General features: G+C 44.2%; 2 protein-coding genes across 6 annotated transcripts in view; one reads left to right on the top strand and one right to left on the bottom strand.

The window, feature by feature from the left end:
• GNAL (G protein subunit alpha L) overlaps positions 1-10,162 on the top strand; it is a 179,755-nt gene extending 169,593 nt beyond the window's left edge. The window contains exons 8-12 of the mRNA XM_042868755.1: positions 485-543; positions 788-908; positions 1,722-1,852; positions 3,435-3,502; positions 8,480-10,162. Coding sequence (XP_042724689.1) covers positions 485-543; positions 788-908; positions 1,722-1,852; positions 3,435-3,502; positions 8,480-8,626 — 526 coding nt within the window. The 3' untranslated portion in view covers positions 8,627-10,162. The remainder of the gene's footprint in view (positions 1-484; positions 544-787; positions 909-1,721; positions 1,853-3,434; positions 3,503-8,479) is intronic.
• The window catches only part of MPPE1 (metallophosphoesterase 1), a 28,080-nt gene continuing 18,412 nt past the window's right edge, over positions 10,107-19,774 (bottom strand). For 2 of the 5 annotated variants that reach the window (XM_042868756.1, XM_042868757.1), the window contains exons 3-10: positions 19,049-19,157; positions 18,619-18,722; positions 17,281-17,361; positions 15,675-15,783; positions 14,762-14,833; positions 14,531-14,653; positions 13,511-13,651; positions 10,107-12,124 (exon numbers count right to left, since the gene is read on the bottom strand). In XM_042868756.1, coding sequence (XP_042724690.1) covers positions 11,942-12,124; positions 13,511-13,651; positions 14,531-14,653; positions 14,762-14,833; positions 15,675-15,783; positions 17,281-17,361; positions 18,619-18,722; positions 19,049-19,157 — 922 coding nt within the window. In that variant the 3' untranslated portion in view covers positions 10,107-11,941. Of the gene's footprint in view, positions 12,125-13,510; positions 13,652-14,530; positions 14,654-14,761; positions 14,834-15,674; positions 15,784-17,280; positions 17,362-18,618; positions 18,869-18,970; positions 19,158-19,774 lie in introns of those variants that run through there. The other 3 variants (XM_042868760.1, XM_042868759.1, XM_042868758.1) reach the window with 3 other exon arrangements.

Below are 19,774 nucleotides of genomic sequence, written 5' to 3'. Positions count from 1 at the left end.
TCTGTTGTGATAGGACAAGGGAAAGTGGTTTCAAGCTAAAAGAGATTTAGACTGGATATAAGGAAGAAGTTTTTTACAGTAAGGCTGGTAAGGCAGTGGAACAGGTTGCCCAGATAGGTGATGTATGCCATGTCTCTGGAGACATCCAAGGTCAGGCTCGATGGAGCTCTGAGCAACCTGATCTGCTGTAGGTGTCACTGTTCATTGCAGGGGAGTTGGACTAGGTGACCTTTAAAAGTCCCTTCCAACTCAAAGGATTCTATGATTCAGTGATTCTCCCTGGGGGAGCGGGGCAGGCGGAGTGGGGCACTGCTCTGGCATGCAGCACAGCAGCTGCAAACCTCTGTTCCCTTCAGGCAGTTATTTTACTGCTGCTGTCCTCAAAGCTGCCAGATTCATAAACTGAACCCTTGTGCTGCATGCATGCTTCGTGTGACTTTCCTAATGCACATGAGTGACGTAACATCCTATGGCTTTTTAACAGCATGTTTGATGTAGGTGGCCAAAGAGATGAGAGAAGAAAATGGATCCAATGCTTTAACGGTAAGTAAAAATGTTCCACATTTTAATTTCAAATTTGCTTTGTGCGGAGCGAGCAGCTTAGCATTTGTATTGTCTTACTTACACTGAGAACATAGTGTGTCTCTAATAGGAAAGTCCAACATGATAAATATTTTCTTGAGGCCTTTGGGGCAATAGGGGAGCAATGGCAGTATTACCATGAGGAGTATGTGCTAACAGAAACTTCCTTTCTCTCTCCCTTCTTTCTTCTGTGTGCTTTGTCCAGATGTCACGGCTATAATCTTTGTTGTGGCTTGCAGCAGCTACAACATGGTAATAAGGGAAGACAATAACACAAACAGACTACGGGAATCCCTGGACCTTTTCAAAAGTATCTGGAATAATAGGTAAAATACACCTCTTTTTTTCCTCCCACTGCAATTCAGCTACAATCCAACTCCCTACAGATTTAGATTCCTTTTAGCACATGGTCAGATTGATTGTTCAGAAAATGCCCAAGGCAGGGCCAGGCCATGAGGTGCAATGGCCAGAGTGATGCATGGATACTTAGCCAAATAGCAATATAAATCTATTCCTAGTGGTGAATGAGTAATGACAACACACAGGATTAGGTAATTAAAAGTTTCTAGCATACAGCTCTTAGGATGGTCTACACTGAGAGGTGACTGACGGTAAAGTGAGGAAAAACACTAAGCCAGGTCCCAAAGGTACGTTGTCACAGCGATGGTTAGGCACTAACTGGCTAAGAAGAGAGATCATTTACTTTTGATCATCACATACAAGTCATCTTAACAGACAGCGCCTTTGTGTGGATGAACTGTTAGTTAAGACAGTGCAGTTTTCCAGCCTTTGTCTCTTGGTTCAGCAAAACCCAGTGAAGTAGACAGAAATGTCAAATTTCAGGAACTGCCATCATTTTCCAAACTTAATTTCAGAACTTGAGTTTAGAAAACAGTGATTCAAGACTGTTCATGTCAGTGATATCTACAGGAGATTTTAGAAATGTATGCACAGATCTTATAAATACATCTATCAGCCCAGGTAATAATTAACATAATAATTCCAGTTCCATTATTTTTCTGTTAACCAAGTTCTAAATATTGCATATAGGGACAACCAGTAAATTTTCCATCGGTGTGATGTGTTTCCTTTGATAAATGTGTCAGAAATAATTCAAACACATGGTTTGTTTCTGACAGGTGGTTACGGACCATTTCTATCATTTTATTCTTGAATAAGCAGGACATGCTGGCTGAAAAAGTCTTGGCAGGGAAATCAAAAATTGAAGATTACTTTCCTGAATACGCGCATTACACCGTACCTGAGGATGGTAAGATTTTTCACCACTTGAGGGGTTTGGCTAGCTGGGATAGCCCGTTCCATTGCTTTGTCTCATACACACAGACATGCACATTCACAAACACACACATGTTGTTGTTCAGTGTGTGTGAGGTCAGGCAGCTGCTCCATCCTGTACTGCCCGTGCTGCTGTGTGTGGATCGGTGGATGCCGAGGACATGGCACATGGCCCAGTGCTGCCTCAGGCTCAGGAGCCTCTGGGTGCTGGGGGGTCTGGCAGAGACATGGCTTACGTCCTCCTTTGCCCATCAACAGCAGCTTAGGTTATAGAAGTAAAGGTAATAATGAGGTGTGTGCACCTTCCATTCAGGCTGAAACATTGAGAGTCTAATAATGAGTTTCAAATGCAAAGGATAAATAAACTTTCCCAAAATCTGAGTTAGGTGGGCACTAGTTCTATAACCATAGGGGTTTCAGAAATCTACAGTCACTGTCACACGAATCTCTCTGTACCAAGAGTGGACCCCACTAAAACTGAGAGTTTGGGTAAATTATTAAAATAAACATTTCCCATAGTAAAGCAAGTTGCCAGAATAAGGTAGCTTTTCATTTTTATCAGCAGGATTTCACAGTGGATATCCTGAGTGATTCAGAATATCCACACACAAACCAGCTCTCTGTCTTTAACCCACGGTTGCTCATTTATTCCCTAACTTTAGACAATGTTATTTAAGGACAAAAGCACTGAACTGTAAGCCACTGGTTATGCAGCTGCTCTCTGTTTACCCCTGCTGCTCCAGATAAGAGTAGAAAATATTTCCATATTCAGATAAATTCTGTCCTTTATCACATTACACTTAAAAGCATTTAATGTGGTATCTTAGTCAAGGAGAAACCACACCAAAGGGAAGTGAATAGATTATCTCTTCCCTGCACTGTTTAATTTTCACACTTGGGGTAAATACAGAGGTAGATAGAGATGACTTAACCTCCTGACAGACAGCACCAAGTAATGAGTCTCGTGTACAGCAAGATTTTAATCTCGGACCCTTTGTATGTTTAAGTGGCAGTACATCTAAGTAATCTTCCCACGTGGGGCCTGGAAGAAAAATACATTTTTATAAAGCATCTGTAATGCTGTGGCATTTCTTCAAGTGTAACCTTGCACTGAATCTTGCACTGTTTTTTTAAACCCAAATTCCTGCTTTTAGAATCTCTGCTCCAGAGGTGCTCTCGTGTTGCACAAGCCAGAGAGCTGTTCTTGTAATCATATTTTCTGATAAAGATAAATCCCAACTGCCACTTCTTTTATTACCTATGTGAACAAATTTATGGATGTGAGTAAACCTCTTCACGTGTGAGAAATGACACTTGCAAAAACATCAGTAATGTTCAGGTCCCTGAGAGATACCAAATGCTTACAAGTTTGTTTCAGATTTTACAGTACCTTTCCATTTTAGAGTTGTGTATCCAGAGTCTCATGTGGATATTCAGTATTTTAATTTCTGTATCAAGGGACTACTTCCTCCAGAAGATTTAGTATCTTCTGTTGTGAAAAAGAGAATATTGATTGCCTTTCCTGTTTCTCATATAACTTATTTTTAATTGAACAGCAACTCCAGATGCAGGAGAAGACCCCAAAGTCACAAGAGCCAAGTTCTTCATCCGGGATGAGTTCTTAGTGAGTAATTTTGATCTTATGTATGATCCTATCATAGGAAATACAGGCAGATGGCATCGTTTATTTAGGGAAAACTGACGAGGTTTTGCAGAAAGCTCGAAGGAGAGGGGAGTGTCTGGCAATTCCCTAATTCTTTTCAGCTGCCTGTCTTACAGAACTTTCTCCAGTGCTTGCACATTTTTCTGCCCGTTTATTGTGAAGTCACCTGCCTCCTATCTATCTCTTGGATACAAGCAATTATCAGACACGCAATCACAGCTTCCTCCCAGAACCAGGGGGCTTCATCCAAAATAACTCATGTCTTCAGTCATACCAAGTCAATCTAGCCAAGCAGGATTGGAGACCAGAACTAAGGCTTAGAACTTTGAATATTGCCCTACTTATAGAAACTGTGTGGGGGTGTTCGAGAGAACAAGTTTAAACATTAGAATGAAGATGTTTAAAGTCATTATGCGTTTACAAATATTGTTAGGATTTATAGCTGTTGAATCAACAGCAAAGAAAGAAGCAATTAATTATGTTCACACTTTGGGGATTTCCATTCACTGCCTTAACCTTCCTAATTATGAGGAAAATAATCAGATTGCACTGTGTTGAATAAGAGTTACCAAAAAAAGAACACTGTGAGCCAAATCTCTCTGCAGTAGTGCCAAAGTGCTGTGAAGCAGATGACACTGAGGGTGTCCAGTTTGGAAGGGGGGTCCAAGAGAACCAGATTACAGGAAAACTGGGGCAAGACTCCTCACCTTTTTGTGTAAATAAATACACCAAGGGCGAGATTCTCACCTTTGATGACTCACGTGCGTTGTACTAAGGACACCACCTGCAAACCAAGCAGAGAGGCAATGGGCTTTGCAACCACATGAAAAGCCAGCTACGCATCTGCAGAGGCTCTTAGTAGACACAGGTGCTATGGGTGCAGGATAAGAGTTTGGGCTGGGCCCAGCACCTGCCAGCAGCAGACAGCTTGCCCTGTAGGTCTGGCAGAGAGTGTCTCCTACATGAGGAATTCTCAGGTGCCTCTCTCCTGGCTTTGTGCTTTGTATTTTTCAACATGATGTGGCCATTTAACAGTTGCTTTAAACCTTGCACCGGTTTGAGAGGAAGTCTTGTAAGTGAGGCATTTCTGGTCAGATGTGTGGTCTGAAGAGCCTGTGTGCATCCTTCTTAATGTTGGCAGCCAGGGTCAGAAGTCAGTGGCCCTGTGACCAGACGGGATAGAGAGAAACAATCCAGTGGGGAGGGGAGCTGGAAGGAAGAGGTGTTCATTTTCAGCCTGCAGCCTTCTTGACTCTGCTTGTGTACGTTTCTGTCTAAGTCTTTTCACTTATGACCTTGTCCTGCCCTGCCATGTTTTCAGCCATGACTCAAACGAGTCTGATTTTACTCTTTTATTATCATTCTTACTGTGGGAGCAGGTGTGCGTAAGTCAGGGATTTATGTGAAAATCATAACTGCTTCAAGACCCTATAGCTCCCCTTCAGCTCACCAGGCTGTAGATACACATGCTTTTGTGTTCCAGGTAAATTTAAAACAAATAATTTGAATACAGGAGGATAAATATAAAATCCTCTCCGACAAATTCAGCTGCAAGGTAATGTGTGAGCATGAGGAAGGCAAAATACATTGGCCACTGATATTGGAATCAGTGTAGCTGCCCGTGGCATCCACTGCATTCAGCTGTGCAGTGCTGATGGAACTGGAGCCATTAATTTTTAACCATGGAAAATACTGGGTGCGGCCTGGCAGGGAGCTCACTGCTGCTGCTGGGCTTCCCATCAGCTCTGCTGTCAGCAGCAACGTTTTCTCTTTGGCATCCCCCATTGCAGGAAACGTGCTTTATAGGAAATTCCCCTTCCTTCTGACATGGGCAGAGGGCACAGGAGCATCCTTTCTCCTCCCATGCTCTTCATTTCTCATTGTTCAGCATCCTCCCTATCCCACTTTTGGTGTTCTTTACACAGCATTCTCCATCTGCTGATATTTTAATACACTGCCAGTATGAAGGCAATCCCTGTTAAATCAGACGCATGGCCGCTCCGATTCATTCTGGTTTTTAAAAAGCTGTTTCAGGAGCTGCTGTTCAAAGGCAGTGTCTGAATGCTTGTGTCCTTGCTGGGAACTGTCATCCCCTCCCCTACATATCAAAAAACCTTAAATGAGAGACCTGCCAGGGCCCAAAGACTACAGTCTTAGAAATTGATCCTTTGACCAAGTATCACCAGAGCAGTGATGCATAGGAGTGGCTGCGCAAGATAAGCACAGGCAAGCACTTAATGAAAGAACAATTATTGTAGTGAAGCACAAGGAAAAGACTGAACATTATTAAATTGGTAGGGCTTGGCTCTGAAGACAGTCTTGCTTCCTTCCAGCAAACAGCTGCTGTAAGCACACTGTGCAGAGATGCTGTTGTGCTCATTGCAGTGTGCTGAGATCATGCTGCTTGAAGGGAACTGCCTGAAGGAGGAGGAAAGCACTGCAGCAGTTAGAGGCTGCAGAAGTAGGTGGAGCTCAGTGCAAAGGGGTCGAGCATCCCTGCAAGCAGTCAGAGCAGACCTCTAGGGTGCCTGAGTTGGGAATGATGGTGAATGGAGTTAAATCCAGCTGACCACGAATCACTAGTGGTGTTCCATAATGGCCAGCTAGTATTGGGGCTTGTCGTGTTTAATATCTTCAGTGATGATCTGGATGAGGGGATTGAGTGTACTCTCAGTCCTGCACTTTGGTCACAACAATGAAAGGCTACAGGCCTGGAGATGGAAAGCTGCACGGAGGAAAAGGATCTGGGGGTGTTAGTTGACAGCCAGCTGAATGCGAGCCAGCAGTGTGCACAGGTGGCCAAGAAGGCCAATGGCATCCTGAGTTGTATCAGAAATAGTGCAGCCAGCAGGAGCAGGGAAGTGGTTCTCTCTCTCTGCTCTGCAGTGGTGAGGCTGCACCTCAAGTGTCTTGTTCAGTTTTGGGCCCCTCACTACAAGAAAGACAGAGGCCTTGGAGCATGTCCAGAGAAGGGCAATGGAGTTGTGAGGGGTCTGGAACAGATGAGGGAACTGGGATTGTTCAGTGGAGGAGTGGAGGCTCAGTGGAGACCTTATCGCTCTTTACAACCTGAAGGGAGGTTGTGGCAAGATGGAGGTGCGCCTCTTCTCCCATCTAACAGTGATGGGATGAGAGGTAATGGCCTCAAGTTGCACCAGGAGAGGGTCAGGGTGGATGTTAGGGAAAATCTTGTCCAAAAGAGTGGCGCAGCATTGGAAGCAGCTGCCCAAGGAGGAGGTGGAGTCACCATCCCTGGAGGTGATTCATGATGAGGCGCTGAGGGACATTGTTAGAGTGCGTGGTGGTGGTAGGCTGATGGTTGGACGGGAAGATCTTAGAAATCTTCTCCAAACAAAATGTTTCTATGATTCTAAAAACAGCAGTAATTAGAAGCAGTGATCTAAAAAAAACCAGGCTGGACCATCATCTTAGGGCCAACTTTTCTTCTTTTTCCTCCAAGGAAAAAGATTTAGTAACTGGACTCTCTTTACTGCATTTGAGTGACATGTTGCCATCATGTAGATCTGCAAGGGGAAAAAAAAAAAAAATAAAGAGAGAAGCAGATGATGCATTAAAAACAGAAGCACTACTGCACTTCTTAGTGTTTCTATAGTAGCACCACAGTTGATTTCCAGGCATGACGTTGTCTGTTCAGCACTAAGGCTCTGGTTACCCCCAGAGTTACAAGATGGTGATCTCCCCAAACATTTCTAGCAGGTTTGGAAGCCTGTATCCTGCACGTGGAAAAACAGAATTAGCAGTTTAATTGAGTTTCAGAATTTTGCCACTATTTAAGTAATTTGTAAAACTTTTCCTTTTCTTTATTGTTTAGTGTAATTCATGCTTCAGGTATGGTCTGAACAACTGACCCGTCAACTGAACAGGGTGTTAAATCTGTATTTCTCATTAAGGTAATTCCTGAGCTAGGTATTAAATGTAGCATAGTAAAATGGAATTCTTGTTTAGTATATATTTAGAAGCCCTGTGTTTAATCAGCGTAGAGTGTCTCTGTTTTCCTGCAAATCTCTGCAACTTCTTATTGATCTAATTATATAAATCATTGCTTTTAAATGTCAGTCATTTGCATATCTAGCTGTGCATATTGAAAAGGCCTTTCCCATGGGTAAAACAAATCTCTGTGTTACAGTCCAGAGAGAAAAAGCATTGCCCAGATAGAAAAAAAGCATTGCCTTTTGTTGCTTAACCGCTGGAACTTGTAACAACATTCAGGGAGGATTTACCAAAGGATTATGCCAAGAATTGACCTTCTTTCATGCATAGTCTTCAAGATATATGATCCAGGATGGGCTTACATCAGTCAGTCCCACAGTGGCAGGGAACAAAGTTACAATTTTTAACATACTGTAAGACGCTGAGGCTTTTTAACAAGATAACCAGAGATCTGGTTGATGCTAAAGCTTCAGTTAGCAGCCTGAAGGGTTGTGCAGCAGTGAACGTGTAACTCCAAGTGGTGTGATGTGTGCTGGCTCTGTGTGCCTGCTGCTGTTCCACAGGGACTCAGCCTCTGTCCTGGGAATTCCAGTGTGCTTCGGGCTCAGAAGTGACGCCAAGTCTCCAGGAGTTCAAAAACATATCACATAATGGCACTACAAAAAAAAAAGGAGAGAATAATTGCTAGGGTAGACCTTGGCAGGACGCAGCACTGCCCACAGCACAAGTTTGCTGTATGGTGATGAACAGAGTGCCAGTACATCCATCCCATATCATCCATCACTCTTTTTTCCCTCCATTTCAAAACTGTGATTCGTTTTGGAACACCCCGAAGTCCTTCCTTTTTTTATTTCAGCTGTTAGGTATATGACGCACCATTTCCCAGGTTTTGGGTCTCTAGTAAGGCCACAGGTCACTGGGAGGGGAAACTGGTAGGGAGCAGCCCCCAGCAGGACCCCTAACCCTTCTCCCTGCCTGTTTCCACAGAGGATAAGCACGGCGAGCGGAGACGGCCGGCACTACTGCTACCCGCACTTCACGTGCGCTGTGGACACAGAGAACATCCGCAGAGTGTTCAACGACTGCAGGGACATCATCCAGAGGATGCACCTCCGCCAGTACGAACTCTTGTGAGGGGATCGCCGTGGAACCTGTGGTTTTAAATTCTTTGCTCCTTACTCTTTCTCTTGATACTACCCCACACAGGGTGGAAGAATATACTATAGAAATGTCAGTCTCTTCACTTGGTTTACTTTAATTATTTAACCGTAAAGCTGATTTGAAGCAAGTTTGGGTTGGTTTTCCTTCATGCTTTTTGGGACTATTTTTGTGCTTTATTTTGACATGCCACTTCTTCGTCATTCCACTAAGCCCTTTGGCTACCTCTGTTCCCTCGGGTTTTGTTGTTGAAAGCGAGCACGACCCGCGGCGCGTTGCGGCGGGTCGGTGCCAGTTTGGAGCGGGATGTTGGCTGGACGACGCTAAGTCACGGCGCTCCCTCCGTGTGGGTTTCCTTTTTAACGTGACATTGAAGAGTACTTGATGGGTGAAAAAGATTAATGCACTTTGTATCAGGTTATTAAATACTGTCGAGGAAGTAGACACACAATGTAGCAGCACCACAATATTTATTACTCCGTCACAGTTTTTAGCATTTCTGAGTTGCAGGTCAACTGATACGGTGACCTCCTCTTTTAAGCCGTTACTGGCGCAGGAAGTAGAGTAGATACTGAGAGGAATAGTGAAGACAAAGCAATTTCTCTGGGGTTCCGGAGCTCAGCGTCTCTGCGCACCTCAGGTGTTTGAATCACAGCTCCTTTTCAGCCTGTCGCATCTAGGCAGAAAATTGACCGCCCTCACTTACGTTGTTTGTGCTGTCCACAAATGATCCTTTTTGTTCCGATCATTCTTGGACGACGGTCCTCTCCCTATATATATTTTTTTGTTTTACTGCTGGTTTATTATATTGTACAGACTGTAAAATGTAATATTATTTTGTACAACTTTATTGAAGAAAAATACTTGTAGAAGATCTTTGTGCCTTGATTATGGCTGTACCTGTAAAATGAGCTAAGATGTAAGTATGTTTTTGATTGCGCTGTACAGCTTGATGTCAACCTTACCTGCAGCAGTGACTGGAGGTAAGAACTTTATCTGTAGAGTTTAGGGGTTTTTTTCTGGTTTATATAAAAATGCTCTTTAGTATAAAAATTATAAATTATGCAAATTAACCACTTACCTTTCCCAGTGAGGTATTACCGTCACCGGATGTTGCAGCAAACATGCCTTTCTCTTTCAAAGTCTCAGCTTTAAAACATTGGAATTCATTCGAGTGTCCAAATTGCAACCTGGTGTTGTTTTAATGGGAACCGAGGATTTATTATTATTATTATTATTCTTTTTTTCCTTTCTGTTTAGAAAATATGTTCGGTAATTCTTCGGTCATTCATAGAACTTCACAATGGCACAGACCGATTGTGAACGTGCAAAGCAGCATTCTGTAGAGCTCTTCGATCTCTGTACCAACAGCGGCTTTCATTGTGCAAGTAAATAGCGAGAAAGAAGACAAAAGTTGTATCGACCCTCGTGTCTGGCCTAAGAGAATTACAAGATGACATTTTTATTTCTCTTTTAATAAAGAGACACGTTAGAAAATTGTTTTATTTTAAATATTGTAGAATCAAAATGTGTGAATATTTCTCAAACTTGAATAATTTATGCAAATGACATTCTCAAAAACAAGTTGTGGTACAGTACAATATATAAAAGCAAGAATTGCTGTAGCAATAAGGCATGTCCTTTTTAGTAACTATAACACTGCTTTATATTTTATACATAGGTGTTTTCTGTCTGTGACTATATACTTTTCCTGTGTCCAAGATAACCTGTACAAATGTCTAAAATTACAGTTGCAATAACAGAAACCTAGCGAAGTGTTAGACTACATTACTTCACAGAGTGTTTTACCACACTTGGACCGTTCCCACTCCTCGTTTTAAAGTTAGGGAGAGATTAAGAGCTGACATGTTCCCGACGTTGGCCTCCAACTCGGCGCTTCGATCAGTGTTTTGCTGTAAGCACCGCTGGTGGTTACAAACCCCTGCCACCACCTCTCAAATTCAAGTCAGACTGCGGCCCACCGCAGTCCTTGTTTCTATTTGATGACAAACAACCCCATTGTAGACACGACAATATGACCATTTCTTCTTCTCAGAAACGTGTAGATTTTAATACGTGCAAGTTGAGTCATCAGATATTGCCCAGAAAGCGAAGGGCTGAGTGGACTGAGCTAGTCAACAAACCCCCTGAATGCAGAGATTCTCTCGCTTCCCACGCCAATGAAAGTACCGGGACAAGTAACAGCAGACGGTCTCGGCCTCAGAAGCAGCCCCTGCCCCAAGAGCTACCAGCAGGAGCTTTGCTGGGGTGGGTGGCGAGACACGGTGAGGTTTGTGGCACCCTCCCTTAGGCACAGTGCGCAGAGGTGCTGAGCTCTGCTCCAGCGCTGCCACCCGGCCGGGGGCTCCTTGCAGCTGCCGCCTCCCCAGCACAGAGCCGCTGCACTTCGCAGTGGGACACTACAGAAACGCTAAGAGCAGGCAGCCCTGCGGGAGCCTGCAACAGGAGGCGCCTGCCTGCAGCTGGAGGCTGAGGCACAGGACAACGTTACTGCAGCTGTAGTTGACCTTCCTTCTTGCAGAGCGGCAGCCGGAGGGCCCCTCACCGCACAGATCTCTGGGATGCAATAGGGCCCTCTTTTTTAAGCCCATCATAGCACATCTTTTTAAAAATAGCAGCTTGAGGTGTCAACCTACTTTTGTTTTAAGCAGGTTTCAGGTGTTGTACCAGCAAACTGGATCTGCGAGGCTTCTTCGTGTTGCTGTCTGGTAGATGCTAAACGGTAGCCATCCAATAGTTCGGTGTGACAGGAACTGCAAGGTTTCTTGTCCCTCGCGTAGGACATTCTAAAAAGGTTATGGAAATCTGCATCTCTCAGTGCCGATGTCTCTTGCTTCTGCCTGACCCTACCAAATAGACGTGTGACAGTAGAAGGGCCACGCAGCAATAAAAGAGAGAAACGTTTCCAGTTTGCAGCACTGAGCCTCCACCAGGGTGTGACACTAGTGCAGACAAGTGATGAGGCAACAGGATTTACATAATGTACAGTTACACTTTTAATATACATATTTGATACAAAAATTATAGCAGGAAAAGGACTCATTTGATTGTAGAATACAGTATTTTTGTACAGCATGGAACGTTCATTTCAGTTAATTATTTATCCTGTAGTAGTCATATCAGCTGTATAGGACTTCTATGGTATGTGTAAATGCAACCTGCCTTCAGACTAGCAATCAAATTTAGGTCATTTGCTGGCATGAATATAGTCTGATGTTTGACTGTTCTCAGCTTTGGTATTTCAGTGACTGAATGCAGATGTCTGGCTCTTCATGCTGCTTTATGCTTACTGATTAAACGCTGAGCAAAATAAAATGGTGGAGTGAGAAGCTGAAAATGAGCTAGCACCAGGACGACGAGCAGGGCTCCTGCTGCCCAGTATATAGCGAAGACTCTGCTCTCATGTGGAAGGAAGCATTTGTGGAGGGAGAAGTCAGTTGGTGTTATGCTGCCCTGGAAAAGAAAGACAGTGTCACTGCGCTCTTACAGTGGGTCCCACAGCAGGAGTTGCACCAGAGCGGGCAGACCTGCAGCTCCCAAGTTCTGTGTTGGGTGCAGAGGGTTAGGGCCAGCTCCCAGTACCAGTGCCTTCTCCAGGGGGCTGAAGAGTCTGTAGTGGCAGTGCTGGGCGCTAACTGGAGCAGCCAGCAGCCATCTTCAGCCCAGGCACCAAGCTGCCTGCTTCTCAGCTAGAGAAACCAGGGAGCTGGGCTCCTCCTCAGCTCAGCCTTCAGAAGCCAAACTCCAGCTGCAGGGAAGCAACCTGGAGGCAGCCTTCCTGGGCTCGAGTTAGACTTTGTGAATGTGCCCCTTCCTCACCCCAGGCCCTCCTTCTACCCACTACACACTGCAAAACACACGTTGGCTAATCCAAATTGCCTACACAACTTAAACAACTGAGAACTTTGTTGGGTTTTGGCTTGAAATCTAATTCAAGTTTACAGCAGCCTGAGGCTGAGCTAAAACCATAGCAAGGAGGATGCTGCTTGAACTGGCCAACCTCTTGTTTTGTCTGGCATGTACAGAGAGCATACACAGTTTGAAGGCAGCTGCTCTCAGGAATACGGAATAAACACAACTAATTTTCAACAAGAAAGATTAACAATAAAATGAGTTGCAAGGTTGGGGTTATCTGTGTATTAAGGAGCCTAAACTCAACAGTGAAAAATACCTTAAAGATTTGCCCCCTTAGTCACAGAATACTCCATAAACAGAGTGCAGGTTTTGGTGCTTACTCCACATTTCTCAGAGTTCTGTTTTCTTTCTCTCCTGGGGAATGTGTTGATTTACCTCTGATGATATACTGAGCACTGGAACTGCCTGCGCAAGCAGAACCAACACTGCATGAATGCAGACTGGACATGAAGAGGCGGCCCACGGGCACGCAGGCAACGCCTTCCCTGTGTGAAAGTGATCCGTGCCTGAGGCTGAAGGCCACCACCACCACGTGAAAGTTCAGGGTGGCAATGGTCTTTGTTTAGAGTGGGTAAATCAGCTGAGTAACGTGAGCCTTTCTACTGTTTGGTGCACAATACTGATTCTTTTTTACAAGTCAACAGTTTACAACGCGCCCTCTTCATAAGCAAATGTCAGATGCTTGTACCCAGATAATGATTAGGTCTTTAACAGCATTGCTTTGTACCACAGAGAACGTGGCTCCCACAGATGTGCTTTATAAAGTGGACGCAGTGTACAGAGTGGGTCGGGTGGGTAGGCAATTTTTTTTATTTTTTGTTTTTACAGGTAGAATCAGTTTTAAAATATAGCTGACTGCCATGTTGATTTATTTATGAGAGTTCTCTGACGAAAATAAAAAAAAGATAATAATTAAAACCTTACCATGATGAAACTAGGGTTGTTTCTATTCCTCCAACTGAACGACGGGACGCTGATCTCCGGGATCCCCCCCGCATGCAGCACTTGGCAGGCGCTGTGCGTGTGCCCGCTGAGAATCAGGCGGGGATGGAACCACCACAGCAGCTGCAGTGCGCAATGGAAAAGCACAGCAGTAAGCCGTAACTAAAAGGGAACCGCACGCACGGCCCGTTTCTTCTTCTGACAGAATGAAAATGTGGGAATTCTGACAATCTGAAGGAGTGTTTTGGATCAACTTCTGTTTTCCATTAGGTTTATGGTGGCAGTGCGATATCATAGTCATAGAATCACAGGGGTTGGAACAGGCCCCTTTTTATGGAGTCCAAGCCCCTGCTAAAGCAGGTTCCCTACAGTAGGCTGCGCAGGAAAGCATCCTTGCAGGTCTTGAATATCTCCAGAGAAGACCCAAATACTGCTTTTTGTATCCACACAGATCAGAAAAACGAAGCTAACAGCATGCTCCCAGCATTGCAGATAGAAATACCATTTTAACAAAACGACTGGGTATTCTCATCCATGGGAGAACCCTGTACTGCCCATCTTGAGTGAAGATGTTTATGCAGCAGGAGATAAACACCAACACAGCTTTGGGGCATACAGCAAGTTTACATGTTCTTGCCGTTACTCCTGCAGCTGAAGCAGTACTGTCAAACAGGGGCTTTCTGCTAGGTTTGCCATTAATAGCCATATTATATAAACTACAGAATGCTACCCTAGGATAACAGTGGCACAGCACGCTTAAGAGCACCTGCACTTACCACATGCAGAATCGAGGCCCAGATCACTCTGACCCTCAAGAGATGATCCACAGCTCTACTCAGCAGCCTCTCAGAGGCCACAGTAAGCAGGAGCCACAAAGGGCAGTTCATTTCAGCAAACGTTTGCCCTTTCCAGAATGCCCAAGCCAGTAGGTTGCCAGGGACCCAGGCCACTCTCCAACCCACCCACCCACCAACCGATACTCAAGCTGCCGATAGAGAAAACCTTTTGTGATGCTTCCTGAGACAGCACATCGTACTTCTCTTTAAATGGGATGGTCTTCTCCTCTGGAGAGGCAGCATCTTCTCCACTGCATTCTGCATCACTTTTCCGATAGAGAGGGTAATGCTGAGTGAAATGCAAAGCAAGGACGAGTTGTCAATGACACGGCCTTTCTAGAAAGGTCATAAATACCCGAAGCACACTGACACGCTGCCTCACCCATCCCCAGTTCACCTGCAGAAGGATTGGTTGTGAAGCTGGAGGCTTTTCTGCATCACTGCACCTCTTCTCGGGATGGTTCAGTTCCTATGAATAAAATCAATCCATACATACTGTCCTCACCTCTGTGTACCAAAGGGGTGGGGAAGGGATTTACACAACAGCTACAGGTTGAGGTATTGGATTTTTCAGTTGTTTTGTTTCCTTCCTTGAGAAAAGCAGTACCTGCTCAGAGTACGGTGTTTTAATACTGCACCAACTTCTAGGAGACTGCTGCAGGTATACAGGGAAAGCTCTGCTTTCCCGTTCACAACATGGTGTGAATTGAGCTACACTCTTCCTGAAGATATTCAAGATATTCAAGATATTCAAATGCTTTCCTGTGGAAAGCAACCACAGGCTCCCACTGACAGGGAGGGCACAAGAGACTGAAGGCAGCCTGAGATGCAGCATTTAGGGTTAGGCAGTTTTTCCACTGGGAGATGGTTTCAGACTATCAATGCAGCATATGATGCCGCCCACCTGGCATTGTCTCCTATGAGAGGGTGAAAAGGGATGAAGCAAGCAACTGGATTTGATGAAATAATACCACTGAAACATTACCAGACTAACCAGGCAGGATCAGAGCAGAATCAGAGAAGTACAATAGGATATACAGAGCAGAACAGTGAGCAAAAATCAAAATGCATGGCTTATTTGATCAGAAGAAAGCAGTTTCTGTTAGCTGACAGCAATAACGAGGAAGTGAGCACCATTAACAGGCTAAGATGATAAATGAGGAGAGCTCTGCTAACACGTTACAGCAGGAATGGGAGTAGGTTTATTTCAGACAACAGCCTTCACTGCACCTTTACTGCTGCTACAGCATCGACATTTCCAGCGCAGCAGGCAGGCTGCTGGCTATCACCATGTCTTCAGCAGATCTTACCTGCTGGGAGCAGTTCAGTCTGTGAGAAAGCGCCACCAGCTTCGCCTCTGCAGTGCGGCACAGGGTGCAGCCATCGCCCTCCATGGCCACGCTGTTCACGAGGACAAAGCTGGAAAACACCACGCCGTGGGCTGAGAGGGAGTGGTGGTAAGGACAGGAAGGTGTTTGCTGCTCATGCACATGAGAATAAGCCTTATTTGATCAAATGCAAGGGTTCCAAAATGGGACACAGCTGAGCAAAACTGCAGAACATTGCAGCTTCTGATGTCACATGTTGCAAATCCTTTTCAAGTATCCATCCTGTAGCTACTGGCCTGTCTTGTAGGCTGCTTCCTAATCGGTCGTTAATTAGGTTGCATCATATACTGGCTGCTGTATTCTATGTTTACTCCATCTTAATTACTGTAATAGATATCGAAGCAGTATTTGAGTGAAATGTTACAAGTCAGCTAAACTGAGTTTTGAGAGAAAGGAGAACTTTGCTTCTCTCTCTGCACTCATTTCAGGCAACAGAAACATGTTTTTGATGTTCCATTCCTTCAGAATGACTGAAAAGCCTCACAGCACTGCATCTGGCTGCCTGCCTCCAGCACACAGGTTCGTACCACGCAGCCTCGCAGAATGCAGCACTCGGTTAGTAGGAGAGCAGACATACAGCCTGTCTGCCACTGAAAGCCGGAATCCTGCTGTGCTGTTGTATGAAAGGAGATGCAGAGACATTCCTGAACTGATTTGGAGTACGTATCTGTAGGACCCTACATCTATATAACAAACAGCATTATACTGAGCATTCGTGAAGCTCATAGATCTTCCTGGGGAAAAAAAAGACCACTGCTAGACCTGTTATTGGTATATTCTAAACGTCTGCTTAATTAATTAAGCAGGGCAACCTCCTTCTTTCTGGATCTTATACTCCCATAAGTGATGATAACCTCCTAACATGCTGCCAAATGCAGAGCAGCAGTGGCTCTTCCCTTCCTGTAGCACTTTAGGTTTAAAGAGAAATGCTTTGTCACACTCCCACTACTGCTCTCTCTCACCAGACTCTTGCATGGTACATAACAGCAACCGAAGAGCACACACCCAATAACAGCTCTGGCACCAAGCTCTGTGCTCAGGGCCTCAATCTAAACAGAATCTGCATGACCCCACTGTGTGGGGAACCTGTGGCCAAACACTTGCTGTGTTCCCAAATTCCTCAGACAAGGACCAAAGAAGTTATTAAAATTAATGAAACTTTCAGCTTGCAAGCACGGGAGTTGGTTGTTTCTTTCCCAACTCCTATTCTGCTCTGTTTACAGCCATGGGTCATTACCAGCTGCGAGGAAGTACAAATACAAACCTAAGAATGTCATTCCGACTCCTCAGTACTTTTCCACTTGAAAGAAAATTGACCAAGCTTAGAGCAAAAGCTTCCCTCCAGATCTAAGTATGTGTGTCACCCCGAACATAACACAAGCTAGGTATGAAGTAAAAGTAACAGTAATCAGATTTAAGCGAAGCATTCCCCTACCTAGCAATTCAATTCCAGTTGTCATTCTCTTATTCCACTAACAGCTGGGCAGAACATTTATATATGTACATATATATATATACACACACTCACTTTGTTCCTTTTCGAGTTATTAGCTTTCCTGAAGTAAAGTTGAAAACTTTTTCAAATCGATGTACCTTGTAAGAGGTCATTCTGCAACACAGAATAAAAATACAACTGAGGTAAGAGACTGGCATTGTAGATAAATAATGGTATATAATAATAAATAATAATATAATCAATGCTTAAATAATCTGACAGAGCTGCTTTGCAATTTTTTAAGCCATTCCCACAGCTTGCTGCTGCGTTACTTAGAGCACGTATTCATCCAGCAAGCACAGGGACACCCGGACACTGACAGCACTGTGTCCTGTCCCAGTCACAGACGTCCCAGGGGAGCACAGGGCAAAAGAAGATGGGAAAGGGAATATGCTTAGGCCGAGCACTTTGCAGACCATGAAGCCCAACACAAGGAAAAGAAACTTCAAGACTTCTCTGCCAACGCAGAAAAGTGAGCCCTGAACAACGTCGCATACGCTCTAAGAAGCACAAAAGTAGCCTGAAAGGAGCTGGGGGTCCTGGTGGCCAGCAGGTTGGCCATGGGCCAGCAGTGTGTCCTTGTGGCCAAGGAGGCCAACGGGATCCTGGCGCATATTAAAGAGTGTGGCCAGCAGGTCAAGGGAGCTGATAAAGCCCCTCTGCTCTGCCCCAGCGAAGCCACATCTGGAGACCTGTGTCCAGGTCTGGGCTCCCCAGTTCAAGAAAGACACAACTTCTAGACAGAGTCCAGCAGAGGGCTACAAAGATGACTGGGAGCCTGCAGTATCTCCCCTATGAGAAAACAGACCCAGGGCTGTTCAGCCTGGAAAACTGAAGACTGAGAGGGGATCTTATCAACGCTTACAAACATCCACAGGGCAGGAGACAAGTGGATGGGGCCAGGCTCATTTCAGTGGTGCCCAGGGACAGAACAACAGGCACAAAACTGAATGCAAAAATCTTCCATCTAAACTTATTTACTTAATTACTTATTTACTGTGAAGGTGACGGAGTACTAGAACAGCTGCTCAGAGAGGTCATGGAATCACCATTACTCAAAACCCTTTTGGACACCTTCCTATGTGCCCTGCTGCAGGGAACTTGCATTAGCAGGGGGTTGGGCTGGATCATATCCAGAGATCCCTTTCAACTGCTCTGATTCTATGAAACCTGTACTAAAACGAATTCTTATGGTACACTGTGTGATGCAGGTACTTGTTAAGATCTTGCTCTAACTTACAACGCCATCTCATTTGATCAAAAGTATTTTACATGAACACAGAAAGTCATCCAGACACAAAACCAGTTACTGCATGCATGCTGACATTTCATTCTTGGCACTGGTGTATCTCTTGCACCAAAAGGACTTACTCATAATGAAACCCGATGTCGTGATTCCCAACAATAACCACCAGCTCAGTACTAACTGGATACTTAAACATTTTCTGAAATCTCCTGACATCATCTGCCCATGCCTGCAGAAAGAAAATGAAGAAATTAATGCTGTTCCACAACATGGGAGGGATAGGAGGAACTACAAGTGTATAATACAGAAGCATGCACTCAGTAAAATGCTCACGTTTCCTATGTTCTTTATCAGGTGGAAAGTGCCAAGATATTACTAAAAATGAAGGAGAATCACAACACATCAATTCTTATCTAAAACGCTACAAACTTCTACGAGTAGGAAAACTGTAGTAACATAAAACAAAGCCTTGCATACCTAGTCTGTTTTCTTCTGCCATCCATTTCCTTCAAGAAATCCTCATTTTTTGAAACAAGAGAGCTGTTCATGTCATACCTGAGGTGAGTCCCATTTTCCTTCATCAAAGACATCTCCCAGAATAAAAACAATATCTGGCTGCAGTAACCACAAAGCAGTTTGGAAAGATCTCTCCATTTGCCATTCCCTAGAGGGAAAACATGCACCTGGTCATCAGTGCATAACTTCTACATCCCCCACTGCAGATCCATGAACATAGCCTTTCAGGAATGGGAAGATGGCTCCTCCACGCTGAGAATGTTGCCAAGAAATTGCATTTAAATACTCAGAAATCGAGTTTCAGTGCTGTAGGTACCTCCTACCTGGTGTGGGTAATTCCACAGCAATAAGATCAGAATGAAATCATGCAAAAAGGAATGTCAAGTTGGTTTATTGCTACTGCAATTCCATTAAACAACTATTATTAGAATAGTAAATTAATGAATTAATTTTACTACACTATTATTTCTTCAGCAAAAGTTTATAAGGTTCATATCATGATAGAATCAGTACTTTTTCAGCATTTTTTTTTTTTAACCAAAACAACAACAACGAAAACACAGCTTTATGCAGTAGTCATGATTGGGTTACCTTTGATTTTAGATATGATTTTGCCACCCATTTTTCTACTATAAATATCTCTCAGCTTCCTTTTCTCTGCAGTTAAATGGATTAAATGTTGAAGCATCAAAGTTATGAGGCTCCATTAATTACCATTAAAAACTAAAGACAGGATAGAGATCATGCCAAAAATTAAATTACTAC

This window comes from Lagopus leucura, unplaced genomic scaffold (genome assembly GCF_019238085.1).
Source record: "Lagopus leucura isolate 7727_CA_CO unplaced genomic scaffold, USGS_WTPT01 Super-Scaffold_100002, whole genome shotgun sequence".
In the NCBI taxonomy this organism is placed as follows: Eukaryota; Metazoa; Chordata; class Aves; order Galliformes; family Phasianidae; genus Lagopus; species Lagopus leucura.
Note: the sequence above shows the minus strand (reverse complement) of the source record. Positions and strands in the feature narration are given on the sequence as shown.